This window comes from Salvelinus sp. IW2-2015, linkage group LG13 (assembly GCF_002910315.2).
Source record: "Salvelinus sp. IW2-2015 linkage group LG13, ASM291031v2, whole genome shotgun sequence".
In the NCBI taxonomy this organism is placed as follows: domain Eukaryota; kingdom Metazoa; phylum Chordata; class Actinopteri; order Salmoniformes; family Salmonidae; genus Salvelinus; species Salvelinus sp. IW2-2015.
In genome coordinates, this window is record NC_036853.1 from 30,430,559 (window position 1) to 30,447,347 (window position 16,789).

At 46.0% G+C, this 16,789-nt stretch overlaps 2 protein-coding genes across 6 annotated transcripts in view; one reads left to right on the forward strand and one right to left on the reverse strand.

Moving 5' to 3' along the window:
• LOC111971180 (exocyst complex component 2) overlaps window positions 1-9,348 on the forward strand; it is a 99,401-nt gene extending 90,053 nt beyond the window's left edge. For 2 of the 3 annotated variants that reach the window (XM_070446225.1, XM_070446226.1), the window contains 5 exons: window positions 3,616-3,671; window positions 4,246-4,368; window positions 8,076-8,137; window positions 8,514-8,573; window positions 8,768-9,348. In XM_070446225.1, coding sequence (XP_070302326.1) covers window positions 3,616-3,671; window positions 4,246-4,368; window positions 8,076-8,137; window positions 8,514-8,573; window positions 8,768-8,861 — 395 coding nt within the window. In that variant the 3' untranslated portion in view covers window positions 8,862-9,348. The remainder of the gene's footprint in view (window positions 1-3,615; window positions 3,672-4,245; window positions 4,369-8,075; window positions 8,138-8,513; window positions 8,574-8,767) is intronic. The other variant, XM_023997970.2, reaches the window with a different exon arrangement.
• A 1,327-nt stretch (window positions 9,349-10,675) lies between these two features.
• On the reverse strand, window positions 10,676-16,638 carry irf4l (interferon regulatory factor 4 like). Of its 3 annotated transcripts, none has more exons than XM_023998169.2 (9): window positions 16,560-16,638; window positions 16,040-16,242; window positions 14,948-15,134; window positions 14,362-14,444; window positions 13,895-14,039; window positions 13,527-13,628; window positions 12,972-13,352; window positions 12,282-12,391; window positions 10,676-12,018 (listed from the first exon to the last, which is right to left on the reverse strand). In XM_023998169.2, the coding sequence occupies exons 2-9, from the start codon at window positions 16,238-16,240 to the stop codon at window positions 11,836-11,838; spliced, it is 1,392 nt and encodes a 463-aa protein (XP_023853937.1). In that variant the 5' UTR covers window positions 16,241-16,242; window positions 16,560-16,638; the 3' UTR covers window positions 10,676-11,835. The 3 variants fall into 3 exon arrangements, with proteins under 3 accessions (XP_023853937.1, XP_023853935.1, XP_023853936.1); XM_023998167.2 differs by having other exon boundaries at window positions 14,362-14,459; XM_023998168.2 differs by having other exon boundaries at window positions 14,362-14,459; window positions 16,484-16,571.
• Between the last annotated feature and the right edge of the window lie 151 nt (window positions 16,639-16,789).

The following is a 16,789-nucleotide window of genomic DNA, read 5'->3' on the forward strand; positions in this document are numbered from 1 at the left end:
AGCTCCGAGACATGGTTGTGTCGCGGGACAGATCTGGAGAATGGCACCAAAACATTTCTGCAGCAYTRAAGGTCCSCAAAAACACAGTGGCCTCCATCATTCTTAAATGGAAGAAGTTTGGAACCACCAAGACTCTTCCTAGAGCTGGCYGCYCGGCMAAACTGAGCAATCAGGGGAGAAGGGCCTTGGTCAGGGAGGTGACCAAGAACCTGATGGTCACTCTGACAGAGCTCTAGAGTTCCTCAGTGGAGATGGGATAACCTTCCAGAAGGACAACCATCTCTGCAGCACTCCACCAATCAGGCCTTTGTGGTAGAGTGGCCAGACGGAAGCCACTCTTCAGTAAAAGGCACATGACAGCCCGCTTGGAGTTTGCCAAAAGGCACCTAAAGACTCTCAGACCATGATTCTCTGGTCTGATGGTCTGATGAAACCAAGATTGAAATCTTAGGCCTGAATGCCAAGCGTCACATCTGGATTCAACCTGGCACCATCCCTACAGTCAAGCCTGGTGGTGGCAGCATCATGCTGTGGAGATATTTTTCAGAGGTAGTGACTGGGAGACTAGTCAGGATTGAGGGAAAGATGAACGGAGCGATGTATAGAGAGATCCTAGATGAAAACCTGCTCCAGAGCGCTCAGGACCTCAGACTTGGCGAGGGTTCACCTTCCAACAGGACAACGACCCTAAGCACACAGCGAAGACAACGCAGGAGTGGCTTCGGAACAAGTCTCTGAATGTCCTTGAATGGCCCAGCCAAAGCCCAGACTTGAACCAAATCGAACATCTCTGGAGAGACCTGAAAATGGCTGTGCAGCGACGCTCCCCATCCACCCTGACAGCTTGAGAGGATCCGCAGAGAAGAATGGGAGAAACTTCCCAAATACAGGTGTGCCAAGCTTGTACCGTCATACCCAAGAAGACTCGGTGGTAATCGCTGCCAAAGGTGCTTCAGCAAAGTACTAAGGAAAAGGTCTGAATACTTGTGTAAATGGGTTATTTCTGGGGGATTTTTAAATATAAATTAGCAGAAATTTATAAAAACCTGTTTTTGCTTTGTCATTATGGGGAATTCTGTGTAGATTGAGGAGGAAATTATTTAATCCAAGGGGTCTGAATACTTTTTGAAGGCACTGTATGTAGTCTTTTGGCTTACCTCCAAATATTCTAAACCTGACCACTGTCAGGGGAATTCAGGGGACTGTCTGAGCAGCCCTGTGTGTGTTTTGTGGTTTATATGTATGTCATATGTGGAGTACATACTGTAATGTCTCTGTGTGTCTGTTTGAAGTGTTACTGTAAACAGTGCTTGGATGCACTTAGCCAGGGGTTCAAATATGAGTCTACTCTATGGGCTTGATGTCTACCCTTTGTATATTTTTCCTGTCTCTCTCTCTCTCTCTCTCTCTCTCTCTCTCTCATTTTCTCTCTATATTCTCTCTTAAGAAGTTGTTTGTTTTTGTGGGCGGGGGAGCTCCTTGTGTGTGTCATCTGCACAGTGCAGGAAATGTCAAACATTGAATTCTCAGTGAATCTTCGTTCCATACACACACTATCTAAATTGATCTGATATAAGTAGTGACATGAACAATATATCATTATGGTCTGTGGTTTTGGGTGTGTGTGCAAAAGTCCATGCACACACAAACACACATGCACACGGATGTGCAGTGAGACCAGGTGAAACTTGGTGGTTTACGTACCTTACGGAACAGGAAGTTAATCGGTGTGTGTGTTTGACATAACCCCACTCCCCCACCTCCAAAATGCTCCAAGGAGTGAAAGTGTGTGTGTCTGTGTGTGTGTTCTGCTAATAGTGAAACAGGAACATTTGGGCTTAATAACCACAACTATAAGGAATAGGATATGATACTTTCACTGACTTAGCGTCTATATGTGTGTGTGATTAGTGTGGGCATGCTGCWAACCATTACCCGCGGAAACAGAGCAAGACAACTTTCACTGGTTTTGGTCTTATGTTTTCTCGTGGTATTACTCTCACAGCGCCCCTTGGAAGTATTAACCTAACCTAAAGTACCAGACACCAGCATACAACTCTTCTATTGTCTTTTCAACATGGCTTGTTAGTGGTGACTATATTTATACATTCATCCACCATTCCCCAGAGTGAATATGGGTCTATAAACCACTTTCTCATTCGAAAGACCAGGGTCATTTTTCGGACAGATCTAACAAAATGTTCAATTTAAGTGCTGACGGTAGCGCAATAGGTTCAGGGCTATGTCAGAACTATTTTTGCTATTTTCACATCCAGAATTATGGCCGCYGTTGCTGGCTGTGGCRCCAAAGKGCTGGGTTTTGATGAATAAACAAGTTGTGGGTGTGTCGAGACTTGGCCCTTCACTGGCCAATGAGAATGTGCTCCATAGCTAAATACGTGGTTGCTTCAAGTTGTGCATTTTATGTATTGCATTGTCATCAACTCCAATTCCTTTGCTAAATACGGTAACTTGAACCTGTTTGCAGTCCACATTGTTCTAAGTAATTGCATGGCTTCAATATGGAAATATACACGTGAGTGTACAAAACATTATGCTCTTTCCATGACTGACCAGTTGAATCCAGGTGAAAGCTATGATCCCTTAATGATGTCACTTGTTTAGGGCTGTCCCCGACAAAAAAATAATCTTGGTCGGCCAAAAGTCGTCTGTTATTTCGACTAATCAATTGGTAAAAATGTTTAAATGTGTATTGTTCCATATATAGACAAACCCTATGTGTTTTTAATAAAATCAACTACAGTTTAAGTCAGGAAGTTTACATACATTTACGTTGGAGTCATTAACTCGTTTTTCAACCACTAAACTATAGTTTTGGCAAGTCGGTTAGGACATCTACTTTGTGCATCACACAAGTAATTTTTCCAACAATTGTTTACAGACAGATTATTTCACTTATAATTCACTGTATCACAATTCCATCATTTCTCACTGTGTGCATATAATATGAAAACAATGCAGACTATGGAGGGTGTTACACACATCCAAACTTTTCACAGTAACTGCACAAAGAACCAATATAAAGAAAAAAGGAGAATGCCCACTCACCGTTATACTGCTGCCAAATATAATTTTATGAACATAATCATAACCATCTAACAGATCAGATGACAATCACACTTCTCCAGAAGTTACATTGCATGCGCACCACGGACGATCTCACAATAAAGCCAGGACAGTGAATCATTCTAATAAGTTTGGTAAAAAAATACAAAAAAAGCAAGCTGTTTTGTTTTAAACAGCAACAACAATAAATACATGTGCATTTTAATGATATCATAAAATTGCCAGGATAAAAAGTCACAACGCTGGTATAAGACCGGTAAATGACCAATCCTTGCTCAACAGAAAGTAGCAGAACGCTGGCTTTAGTAGGCCGAAATTGCAAATGAATGTGTGTTTGACACTAGTGCCGCCTTAACGGCAGACAGAAACTCCAAGCTTCACACAACTATTGTTCCACACCCACTCCATTTTAGTCAGGTCTTATAGTAAAAGAAAACGTGTCAGTGTTTGGTCTGGGATCATTTTCATTTGATCAGGTTTGGGTGTTGGACTGGGTTTTGATGTCATTGTGAAACTACTCTCCTACAGGTGTGAGGAACTATCTGAAAGAAGCCTTGGTGAACATCATCACTGTCCATGCAGAGGTAATTCTTGTACTCGAAGGCATGCGCGACTAAAATGACAATCTTTTTTTTGGTATTTTACTTTTTCTCCCCATATTTCGTTCTTGTCTCATCACTGCAACTCCCCAACGGGCTCGGGAGAGGCGAAGGTGGAGTCATGTGTCCTCCGAAACATGACCCGCCTAACCGCGCTCTTTAACACCCGCCAGCTTAACCCGGAAGCCAGCCGCACCAATGTGTCGGAGGAAACACAGTTCAACTGGCGACCAGGGTCAGCCTGCTGGGACCCAGCCCGCCACAAGGAGTCGCTAGGGAGAGATGAGCCAAGTAAAACCAAACCCTCCCCTAAGCCGGACGACACTGGGCCAATTGTGCGCTGTCCTATGGGACTCCCGGCCACGGCTGGTTGTGGCACAGCCCGGGAATGAACTCGGGTCTGTAGTAACGCCTCTAGCACTACGATGCAGTGCCTTAGACCACTGCTCTTCTGTACAATGACTAGAACCTCTCACCGTTACTTACATTAAATCAGTAGACTTACATAATTCATTGAATCAGTGGACACCTTCAATCTACCCCTTTCTCTCTTTTGTAGGTCTTTACAGTGTCTAAGGACCTAGTTCCCAGGGTTTTGACTAGAATCATTGAGGGTGTGGCGGAAGAGATAAGTCGCCTGATGCAGTGTGTCTCCTCCTTCAGCAAGAACGGAGCCATACAGGTACACACACACTTTCAGTTTGTCTCTCGATTAAGTCAAATGGGCGGGGATTTACCCTCTTACTGACCACAGTAACCCCCAACTACCTCTTCCAAACCAGCTGTACTACCTACTTGTCACACCCTGATCTGTTTCACATGTCTTGTGCTTGTCTCCACCCCCCACCACCAGGTGTCTCCTATTATCCCCATTATCCCCTGTGTATTCATACCTGCGTTTTATGTTTGTCTGTTGCCAGTATGTTTTGTCTTGTCAGGTCTTACCAGTGTGTTTTCTTCCCGGATCTGACCTTTCTGCCTGTCCTGACCCTGAGCATGCCTGCCGTTCTGTGCCTGTATGACCTTGCCTTAGATTACGAACTGCCTGCCCACGACCGGCCCTTTACCTGCCTCTTAGTACGATACGCAGAATATTTATTATACAATCTGCCTCCTGTGTCTGCATCTGGGGCATATCCTGAGTTGTGGTAGTACGAACTGGCCATGACTGACCCAGCAGACTCGGACCAGCTCTGCAACGCTGTCTTCTCCCAAGGAGCTACCATTGGAAGACATGAGGAGTTCCTTCAAAGGCTTATGGAAAGACTCCAGACCATTGCAGAACACAATGACCATGCTTTCAATGCATTACTGGAGCTATTCCGCAGATTATCTGCCAGGCAGCAAGCCACTACCATAAGGATCGATGGGCGACTACGGGGACGCAGTAGGGAAAGGTCTGATCCCGGGCACCCGTCCACGGTATTCCCCTCGCCTCCGAAGAACCCCGGAAATCCTCGACGCTTGCATTCCCAAGAGAATCCAATATCACCCGAGTTCCCTCAGAAATCATTGAGGACTGTTGACTCGCCTCCTACGGCGCCCATGCAACTGGACAGGGCTAGATTGTCCCCTGAGGAAAGTTTACGCAGACTGAGCTCTAAAAGCTGTGTGTATTGTGGAATTTCAGGACATTACATATCCACCTGTCCAGTTAAAAGCCCCGGCTCATCAGTAGGTACGAATACGCTGGTGGGCCATACAGGGAGTCTCCCAGCTCCCATTACTCATACTCCTCTCCGTGCTATCCTGTTGTGGGGTGACCGGTTTAAATCTCTCCAGGTACTCGTGGACTCTAGGGCCGACGAGATCTTTATAGACACTACCCTGGTGTCGGAGCTGGGTATCTCCACACAACTCCTCTCCATTCCCATGGACGCCAGAGCACTGGATGGACGCTTTATTGGCATGGTTACCCACGGTACTATTCCTATTAACCTGCGAGTGTCAGGGAATCACATTGAGTCCATGAGATTCCTGCTCATTGAATCTCCTCATGCAGCCATGGTTTTGGGATTGCCGTGGCTCCAGAGGCACACCCCCTGATCGACTGGGCTACGGGTTCTATCCTGGGTTGGAGCCCGTTCTGCCATGTGCATTGCCTCAAGGCAGCGCAGCTCGCCCCTGGACGTCCTCCTACGGCATGGGTAAAGCCTTGGATCTCTCCGTAGTTCCCGTGGAGTATCAGGACCTCTGGGTGGTTTTCAACAAGGCACGTGCCACATCTCTTCCACCGCATCAACCTTATGACTGCGCCATTGACCTCCTCTCTGGCACTACACAGCCTTGGGGCGGCTTTATTCCCTGTCTGGCCTGTAGACCAAGACCATGGAAGGGTACATTGAGAACTCTCTGGGAGCAGGGTTCATTCGCCTTAATGACGTCTCGGTAAAGAACCGTTACCCGCTACCACTCCTCTCCTCGGCTTTCGAGCCTGTCCAGGGGGAGACCGTATTCTCGAAGTTGGACCTTCGGAACGCCTACCATCTGGTTCGGATTTGGGAAGGAGACGAATGGAAGACAGACTTTAACACAGCTAGTGGGCACTACGAGTATCTGGTTATGCCATTCGGACTGACCAACGCTTCCACAGTGTTCCAGGCTCTGGTCAATGATGTGCTCCGTGACATGTTGAACTGGTTCGTGTTTGTCTACCTTGACAAAATCCTTGTCTATTCCCATTCGGTTCAGGAGCGTGTTCTCTACGTCCAAGTCCTCCAGCACCTCCTGGAGAACTAGTTGTTTGTCAAGGCGAAGAAGTGTGAATTTCATCGCTCCACCATCTCCTTTTTGGGATACGTCATCGCTGCCGGGAACATTTAGATTGATCTGGACAAGGTGAGAGCGGTGGTGGAGTGGCCCCAACCCACATCCAAAGTGAAGGTTCAACGTTTCCTTGGATTTGCACATTTCTACCGCCACTTCATCCGGGACTACAGTACCCTGGCTTCCACCTCTCTGCACTCACCTCACCCAAGGTTCCATTCACGTGGTCCCCAGCTGCTGACTGGGCATTTCTGGATCTTAAACATCGGTTCACAACAGCCCCCATCTTAATCCATCCGGACCCGTCCCGTCAGTTCGTAGTGGAGGTTGACGTTGGAGTGAGGGCCGTCCTGTCCCAGCGTTCTTCCCAGGACCAAAAGCTGCATCCCTGCGCTTTCCTTTCCCATCGTCTTAATCACCCAGGGTCAGATTAAGATTCCGCGGCAAGCTCCGGCCGGCCTCCTTCAACCACTCCCTGTTCCTCATCGACCCTGGTCCCATATATCCTGAACTTTGTCACTGGTCTTCCTCCGTCTGATGGCAACACCACCGGTGGTGGATCGGTTTTCCAAAGCCGCCCATTTAATCCCCCTTCCCAAGTTACCCTCAGCCAAGGAGACGGCCCAACTCATGGTACAGCACGTCTTCCAAATCCATGGACTTCCGGTCGACATAGTCTCGGATCGTGGTCTTCAGTTCTCGTCACGATTCTGGAAGGCTTTCTGCACCCTCATTGGGTCGTCGGCCAGCCAGTCCTCCTGGTTTCATCCTCAATCTAGCGGCCAGTCGAAGCGTGCCCATCAGGACCTGGAGACGACTCTTCGGTGCCTCATCTCGGCCAACCCCACCCACCTGGAGCCAACAACTTGTGTGGGTGGAGTACGCCCAGAACACCCTTCCCTGCTCGGCCACTGGTCTCTTGTGCTCCGTGGGTTATCAGCCCCGGCTCTTCCCTGATCAAGAGGAAGGTCAACATACCCTCGGCTCAGATGTTTGTCCGCCGCTGTCGGCATACCTGGAAGAGGTATAGCTGGCACCGGACCCCGGCTACCCGCTATCGTCTCAGGATGAGGGTATGGCTCTACACTCGGGATCTGCCCCTCCGGTGGAGTCCTGTAATCTTTCCTCCCGCTTTATCGGCCCTTTCCCCATCTCTAAAGTCCTTAGCCCCACTGCTGTTCGTCTTCTGTTGCCCCGCACCCTCTGTATACATCCCACTTTCCATGTGTCTAGGATTAAACCTCTGTCTCACTGCCCTGTGTCTCCTGTTCCCGTTTCTCTTGCTCTCAAGTTTGTTTTTCTAGTCTTCCCGGATCTGACCTTTCTGCCTGTCCTGACCCTGAGCCTGGCTGCCATTCTGTCCCTGTTTGACCCTGCCTTGAATTACGAACCACTGCCTGCCCTCGACCTGCCCTTTTGTATAATAAATATTCTGAGTATCGAACTATTCGCCTCCTGTGTCTGCATCTGGGTCATATCCTGACTCGTGAAACTACTATATACTGCTCACTCTAGCGCCTGAAATGTTGATACTTTAAGTACCCTAAGTATATCCGTATATGCTTTTATCCATTCCTTTCTTTCTCTTTATCCTCTTTCATCCCGCTCTTTCTCTCTCTGCAGGCCCGTTTGGAGATAGATTCTCTGAGAGATGCTGTAGCCTCCTACCTGTCATCTGAGAGCCAGTAAGGCCCATAGAACCCTCATTGACACTGTACTGCAGTACACCACTACACACCTGTTTACCACACGTACACATACACTACACTTCCATACACTGTGCATACTATACAAATGTACATGAATTAGAGCGATTATACATTACTCTCACTTTCATTCCTGTAAATCACATTCATCTTCTAGTCATCATCACCTGGTGGTATATGGAAAAGGAAGCGAAAGCAGAACTTTACCGGCAATCCAACTAGTTTAATCAGGTTCTGTGACTTAATATGAGTCTGTCTTTGTGTTATGGTATGTCTCTCTCTCCTTCTGTGTGTGTGTGTAGTATAATTTGTTGGTGTGTGTGGTGTAGTGTTAACTGTGTGTATCTTGTTTCAGCGCCAGCTTCAAGCAGGCTCTGGAGGTCCTTCCCCAGCTACACAATGGAGCAGACAAAAAGTAAGTCATTCATCGAGGTCATATTTGGAGCAGACAAAAAAAGGAAGTCATTCGTCAAGGTTCAAGCTGGCACTAGAACAAGATTCATGATGAAAAATTATAATCTGCACAGTACTGCGGGGGATGATTCTACCTCTTATTTTCACTCTGTATATGTCTCTTGTTGTCTTCTCTCTCCCTCTCTCTCTCTCTAGGTTACTGGAGGAGCTGCTGAATACGTTTAAGAGCAGTATGCAGCTCCAGCTCACCTGTTTCCAGCCCTCTAATGTCCAGCCTGTCAAGAGATGAGTCTGTACAACGTCTCTTCGACATTACTATAATGGCACTATAGTATCTCTATCAAATATGTGCAATGCCTATTTACTTGCACTGATAAACTCTCGTAGCTTTTTTTGTTAAATTGTTATAAGATCTAGAATGGAAACTTGCACACTAGTCTTTTTCACGCTAATCTCATTTTTAGTCTTAGATATGTACACTCATTTTCTGAGTTAATCTCACAGTTAATCTGGGCAGCCCCTCTAGTGTGGAATCATGCTAATTATGCTATTGTTAGATGGCAACTCATCTAGAAATCAGCATCCAGTCCCTTGTAGGCAAGCTAGGTCATGCTAGCCTGGTGTTCGAGACACGACTGTCTCTCTTCTACTGAGAAATGAGTCAACATATGTGGTCCCTGATTTCTGTATGTTCATAAAGAAACTGCACATGGCCATTATAATGCTCTGTCCTCTTATTACCGTCTCAATTGCCAAATAAAGACATATTTACATTATTTCTGTTCTTGTAACAGCCACATTTGTGACAGTGAAAGAGAGAGCATATAGTCATCTCTGTCCCATAGACGGTAAGGCCTCAGCCGTTCAACAGTACGTTAGTAGCCAAACCAGTCACCTCAGGCTGTTGTTGTACTGACAGCTCATGTCTGGCACACTAGAGTCTGGGGTAGGGCCGGTTAGGGTATTGGTAGGGCGGGGTGGGGTGGGGAGTGGTCTATGTTAACTCCTTAGTTGCTGGCTATAAAAATGTTGCACAGAGATTCGGTTGTAGGTGTGAGGAGTTAGCCATAACTGAACTGCGATGGATGGTTGCGGTTTTGAAGTGTGTGGTCGTATGTCAGACGTAGTAGACGAAGGCTGCCACACCCATAACTCGTGAGCTGAGTGGTGGGATTGTCACAGGGCGCGTCCCTAGAACCGGCACTGTGGGATTTTATCACAAAATATTGTAACATTTTACACACGTTCATGACTGATTATGAAAACATCACTCATTACGAGACAACTCAACACAAAACATGATGAGGACTTGAATAACCTACCAGAAATCAACTAGCTCCAACCAAAAATGCAAATAAAAGATCATGAGATTGAAATGTTTTACAACAACATGTAAGTTTTAGTTTTGTATTATTATTAGACAATAATTTGCCATATTATTCTTGGTACTAAATATTGTTTTTTGGGGGGGTGGTCGGGGACACTTGAAAAGGGGATTTCGTCCTGCTAAATTTTGTATAAGTAAATGTTCTCATCGACAAAACAAACCCAAAAACGTGCCAATGTTCTTATTGCCACTATCGGCTGTTTCAGATAAGTCAAACCTCAAATGTCTTAATGTGGGCTACATTATCAGCAGCAGCAGCCCATTTTTTTCTACGGCCAGGCAGGGGGAAAGTCATTGAGACGGGGTGTTTTGATTGTCTGTTCTAAACTTAGCTCTGTCTCTGTAGTGTCCACCCACGGATTCATTCACAACAGCAGTAGGTTCAAAGCCCTCAGGTCTCATCCTTCTTCCACCGGTAGACTGTTTACAGCAACAGAGAGGTGAGGGGAGTTTTACACCGCACTTCTGTTCCATTCAGGACGCCGCAGGTCGAGAGGACCAGGCCTATCAATCAAAACATGTTTACATTGATCTCATTCTCTGAAATAGGTGTTATTGACACTGGCAGTAGGTAGCGGGATTTTTGTAGGTAGATGGAGTGGAAAGTGTCAGGCAAACCAGTTGGTTATCTGTGTTGGTTATTATCAAAAATCTGTTCATTTGCCATTGTATGTTTTCTCATTTATTTAAGTTGGCTGCATGTGTGCACATATTTGTGTGATTACATTGGCAGCCATTTCTCCTCCATAAGGAATTACAATGTGGTATCAAGTGGCGTCATCAGCCTTGTTTACGTTATCAGACCGTGGATAAGTAACCACACAGATGTGTCACTCATTCTGGGGTTTTCACTATTCTTCCATGGAAGTTAAAATGTTGTTTGGCATGTCAAAGGCACCCCAGGAAACAGTTCTAAACCCTCTTCAGTTCTATGCCTCTCTGGGACGGAAAGAGTGGCCGACCTCTTCCTCCTCCCCTGGTGATGTCATCACCCATTGTTTATGACCGCGTTCTCCTGCGAGTGTGTTTGATTAACCAGCRTCATCCTGCATCTGAACCAGGCTTCCTGTACACACACACAAAGAATGTCACTTCTCACAAATCCCTTATCTAACATGAGCCCTCTTTCTATTCATTTGATGTATGTCTCAAAACATGCAACGTTTTTGCCTGAAACATTTTAATTCTTCAATTACAAAACATTCCCAATGTATGACACAGTGAGCCAATCCAAAGGTTCGGCATGCTAGTACGTGTTTCAGTGTGGTCGAATCTCAGTGGTAGTCTTTGGTCATCTCTGAACTGCAGTATTTGTGATTGAGAAAATGTGATGCGATACACTAGAAGTAACAGGTCAAATGTATTTACAGAAGAAAGCATGTCAACATCAGTATGGCCATACTACACACGCTCATACAATAAAATGCAGATACAAAAACACACACACACACACGACTCTAGAGCATGTCGATACAATCACTACAGCTGTCAGTTCTGTTGTCACAAAGTGGACCTTGCAGAACRGCGGTCAAGTTTGAGTCTTTAAGGCCAAAGGATGGCTCCCTGAGAGTAGTTGAAATACAGTTTGATCCATAAGAATTTGGGGTGTTGACTCCCTTACAACACACATCTATACAGCATACAACTATCTGTTAGTCTCTTCAGTGGTCCCAGTATATGTTCCTCCATGGCCTGGTTAAGTTCAGTTTGGCTTGGATTGACATAGTTCTGCTTCAGCTTTGATGGAAATGTGTGATCCAGAGTACAGTGTGACGACTCTCTCCTCGGCTCCCCAGGCTTTCATGTCTCTCCCTCTCTTCTCCTCTCCCCATGTCCTGCACCGCAGTCTGACTGTGATCAGAGATGGTCAGATTAGTCAGTCCTGCAGGGTGTTGCTATGGTGATGTGTGATGACCCTCTGGTAGTCCTCGGTTACGGAAGGGGTCATGCTGTGTTCCGTGACTCCAGGGAGAGGGAGGTCGTAGCTGCGGTAGTAGTGTCCGCTGGGCTGCTGGTGCTGGGTGTAGTACAGGAGCTGCCTGGCAAACATGGGTTCCACCTGCAGGAGTGGAGGGGAACAGCAGGGATTACTACTGGTGTCACAGAGGTGGTGGTAAGGGGGTGAGATAGAAGGGGGACTGTACTATAAGTGCTATGTATGAGTGTGGGTGTTACAAGGAATCAAACTGATATTTTGTGAGGGATCGATGGAGGTTACGGGGTATATAGAGGGCCAGGATTAGGTGATGGGGTGTGAGTAAAGTAGAGAGGGGCATTGAAGACAGGTAGAGGTCATGTTGATGTTAGGGGATGGTTATATACCTGTACAGTGAGGGTCCTCTGTCTCTGGGGATCCAGACACTCGTCTCCGAAGCTCAGCAGCACCTGGAGACGTGGAGGTGGCCGACAGTGGAGGGCATAGCCCTGCAACTCTGGTAGACGGAGAGAAATCGAGGTTAATAGGGTCTAGATGGTTAGGTACAGAGGAGCGGCGTGGAGGGAATAACCCTGCAGCTCTGAGATACCAGGAGGGAGAGAGAGGGGTGGTAGAGAAAATTGATTGTAGCTCTGAGAGACGGAAGTAGAGAGGGATTAAATCTAGAGGATAGGGTTGGGTAGAGACGTTTGCAAGGAGGGGACATTGGGTCGATAAAGGGTTMATTTAATTTTGGCCAAAGGGAATTCCTATGAACTGGTGTGGTGACTTTAGAAGTCATGTGACTGGGTGGAAAGTCCTGTGTCTATATGCAAATTATACCAATCAGGCTGAACACATCTGTGGTAGGGCAAGGTGGGCGGGGATGAGGTCACATAACTGTGTGTAATGTCCTATTCTTAAAAGTGTGTGGTGGGGAGTATGGAGGCAATCTCAACATAATATTTACAGGAAAGGAGGACGTGTCTGCTTCCTGGCCACGACCAGGAAACAGCATGACAACAGTGTGTGGTTTAGTTTGCCAGTGAATGAGATGCGTGCATGTGTGCGCCTGCTTGCAGTTTACGTTAACTTACCTGTGAGGTAGTCCTGTGTGTGCAGTAGTTTACAGGTGTGTTCTCTCTCCAGCTTGTTGGGTTTGTCTACGTAGGATGATAACCCTCCCTCCCAGAACACTCTCTCCTGGCACAGCCGCCGGGCGTAGAGGCCATCTGGGGCCATCCACAGTAGCACGCCCCTCTCCAGGGTACAACCAGGGGGGCTGGGAGGACACTCCTCCCCCCTCCCCAGGGCTGGGAGGCTGTCCAGGGGTAGGGGTACCAGGTCTGGACCCACAGTGGGGGAATAAAGCTTTTGGTCTGGGGAGCAGGGAGCGATGCGACAGCCCTCTGGACTGGAGGTGGTCACCTCCCTCCACAGAGAGTCCCGGTAAAACACTGACACATGTAACCGCATATCTGGGGTGGAGGAAGAAGCACAGGTAAGAGAAACAGCATAAAAATCAGAGTATTTAGCTAACTCTTGGAATACAGTATCAATTTGCCTTAAATATAATGCGCAATTACGTGGACTAAAATCAAAATATTATTTGTAAGTCCAATTTGAAGTAAATAAGCGTGTGTATACTGTACCTGAGAGTGCCTCTGCTGATCTCATGCTGGTGTCCAGTGTGAAGGGGGAGGGCTGGGCGTCAGTAGCGCTGTAGGTGTAGAAGGACCCTGTGATCTGGTACCCTGCAAACGCAGAGAGACAGGACCTCAATAAAGGCACGTAATTCCAACACACCAGAAAAGCATACACGCAAACATCATGAGCCTGAATCGACGATCACACATTGAGGTCAATGGAAGACTTACGCAAAAAAGTGAGTTATTTGAGATGTCAAGTTAGGGTTTAGGCTCATGAGAGCTCTGCATAACTACARATACATAACAGCTGCACAGCCTACATTAGATTCTATCACACAAGTAAAAAATATATGCTGTGTTATTAGGCCTACCGTTGTCCATGCTGGGCCCCTGGGCCCAGGATAGGCTGCGTGAGGGGTAGGGGCACTGGGCATAGGGCAGCTCAGGAAGAGAGGCCTGCTCTGGAAGATAGTCCTTCATCCAGCCTCGCTCTGTACTGGGCATGTACCCAGACATCTATAGAGAAAGAGATATCTGTCAGTCAAACAATCACCTCTACACACGGGACCAACTAAGATTCATAATATGAATGGAAGAGGAAGTATCACTAAGACTGGGCTCATGTGATATTGTGCGCTAATCACTCAATGTGCGTACTAGTGTGTCTGTGTGCGTTCATGCCTGAAAGGGTGGGTTCTGAGTCCCTCGTCATGTGATGTTGATGACACACTCGCCAGTCCATGCAGCTGTTCTCTTCACTCTCACTCACTAACACATACAGACACACAYGCCACAAACAAAACCGCTAAGAGGTGAGTTTACAGATGACCATAATTACCTGTGGCTGCAGGGCGGGGTATGAGGGTAGCATGGGGTAACTCAGAGGACTCAGGGGGCTGCCACCATCCTCCTGTTTGGATCCTGATAGCAAGAAATCTGTTACACAGGAGTAATAATTTAAACACACACCACATGAGTAATCACACACAGACATTTCAACGCACTCTTAAATTATGAGAGGGTAGATAGTAGTTTAATTACACATGAATAATCAAGACTTTATCATAAAGGTTCATAACGAATATGAAGTARACAGAGAGAGCAAATGGATGAAACTACAGTCTTGTGGTTTGGCAGCCTGATTTTCCAGTATACTGAAATGTTTCTATTGTTTCTATTATTTGCACATAAGTCACTGGCCCCTATCAAAACCTGCTGGGGCATTCAGTGTGTGGGTGCCATCTGYGTTTCCTTCTGATAGTGGTGCATATAACAAAAACATGTATATATGAAAGCTGATTCAATAACTCTATAGGTTTTTCCACAAATTTCATCATTTGAATTCATTATAAACTGCAACGTAAAATTACAGCATGATTCCTAGGCCACTATATTAAAGTAAATGCAAAATAAATTAAACTGACGCTTCTTGGCGCACTCCGGGATGATCCGGTAGACTTTGTAAGGGTCTGAGATGTCCAGCTGACTTCGCTGCACGAGCTCCTCGAAGTCGTTACTTTTGTTGAGCGCGCACCGCAGGCGCGTCTTCCACGTTGGCGGGTCCAGTTTGTCGATGCCCTCCCGAAACTTGCCTTTAAACAGCGCCCAAGCCTGCAGAAAAGTCACAGAAAACGAAGTCGTCAGACACGGGTAACGAATCACCGGTGCAGTTGTGCATGAGTTGGTACATCCTAAACCCTATGCGTAATGGATTTGGCACCTCAACCTGCCCAAAGCTTAGTTGTAGTTAGTAGTTGTAGCAGTAGCTTTTATTCGTTGTAGGCCTAGTAGTTGTAAAACAACTTTATTATGCTGTTAATTAAAGTTTTTTTGTTTTATTATTATTATTTCATTGTTATTATTACAAGACAGTAGTTGCTATATTATTCTTGTTACTAAGTATTTTAAAAATATATTTATATTTGGACACTTGAAAACGAGATGCTACCGCTACAGCTAAGTCTGTTATCTAACCTGTTGCCTAGTAGTCACTTTAACCCTACTTATATGTACATAGCTACCTCAATTATCTCGTACCTCTGCACATCGACTCGGTACTGGTACTTCCTGTATATAGGCATGTTATTTTTACTCGTTATTGTGCATTTATTCCTCGTGTCACTATTTCTATTTGTTATATCTTTATTTTAACTCTGTGTTGTTGGGAAATGACCCATAAGTAAGCATTTCACTGTTAATCTACACCTGTTGTTTACGAAGCATGTTACAAATAACATTTGATTTGATTCAAGTTATTTTATCCTGCACAATTTCAAATAAATAAAAGGCACGTTCTTAACTCATCACTAGTCTAATTGTACTGTGTGTGGCTCCGTGTGTGGCTCCTTGTGTGGCTCAAATGTATGCACTCACTACTGTAAGTAGCTCTGAAGAAGAGTGTCTGCTAAAATATTTAAAATGTAATAGCCTACACATCTCTCGCACATGCAGTGCGTAGATGCAGAATATTGGAGACATTCATTTGAATGAAGGCCCCATACCATACAGTAGCCTACCTTGAAGAGAGCGGCATCCTCGTCCCGGTTGTAGTCCTGCTTGCCCGCGTGCTTCCATGGTATCCTGAAGATGCTCTTGTCTTCGTTCTCCCAGACCAGGCCCGGGTACTTCCCGGTATCCACCTGCTCGATTAGCCACGAGCGGAGCTTTCCGTTCCCACAGCTCACCGTAGACATCCCGTAGTCCGACTCAGGGTTCATCTCTAGCCAAGATCATGGACATGGTCAGGACAGTATAGGCTATATTGGTAAATATTATAGGTACTAAGATATTTTGAATACAAATTATCCATAACACATTAATTTGCCTAAAAATATCTGCAAAAATGTTATTGCTTGAGTTTCTTGTGTCAAATTGCTTGCGTATACCAGACTTGCATACCAATTATGTAAATTGAATTCAAATAATTTAAGAATAGGCTACATTCACTTTTGAACACTTACTTGCATGTAAACGTGTTTTTTTGCTGCAGGTAGCCTATATATTTAAGCGGGAGCAGAGCAAATGTCCTTGACTTACCGCTGAAACTCGAAACCCCTTTGAGTTTTGAAATCAATCAGTCTCGAAAGATCATAATGCAGCGTGACAACTCAATTTAAATCAGTTGTAGATGGAGGCGGGGCGAAATGAAGTCGAGCGTGGATGCTGGGCTGTTCGCGTCTGTGAAACTTCATGCTGCGCATGCCTCCCGTAAGCAGCAGGGGAAACCCTCGCGAACGTCAGTCGCAGAAAAAGACACCCGCAACGCT

Bases quoted from the DNA above. Each gene is read 5' to 3' on its own strand.
- irf4l (XM_023998167.2), bottom strand. From the start codon at position 16,240: ATGAACCCTGAGTCGGACTACGGGATGTCTACGGTGAGCTGTGGGAAC. The intron at 15,135-16,039 runs GTAGGCTACTGT...ACTTTTCTGCAG, and splicing joins AGGATGCCGCTCTCTTCAAG to GCTTGGGCGCTGTTTAAAGG. The intron at 13,353-13,526 runs GTACAGTATACA...CCTCCACCCCAG, and splicing joins ATCAGCAGAGGCACTCTCAG to ATATGCGGTTACATGTGTCA.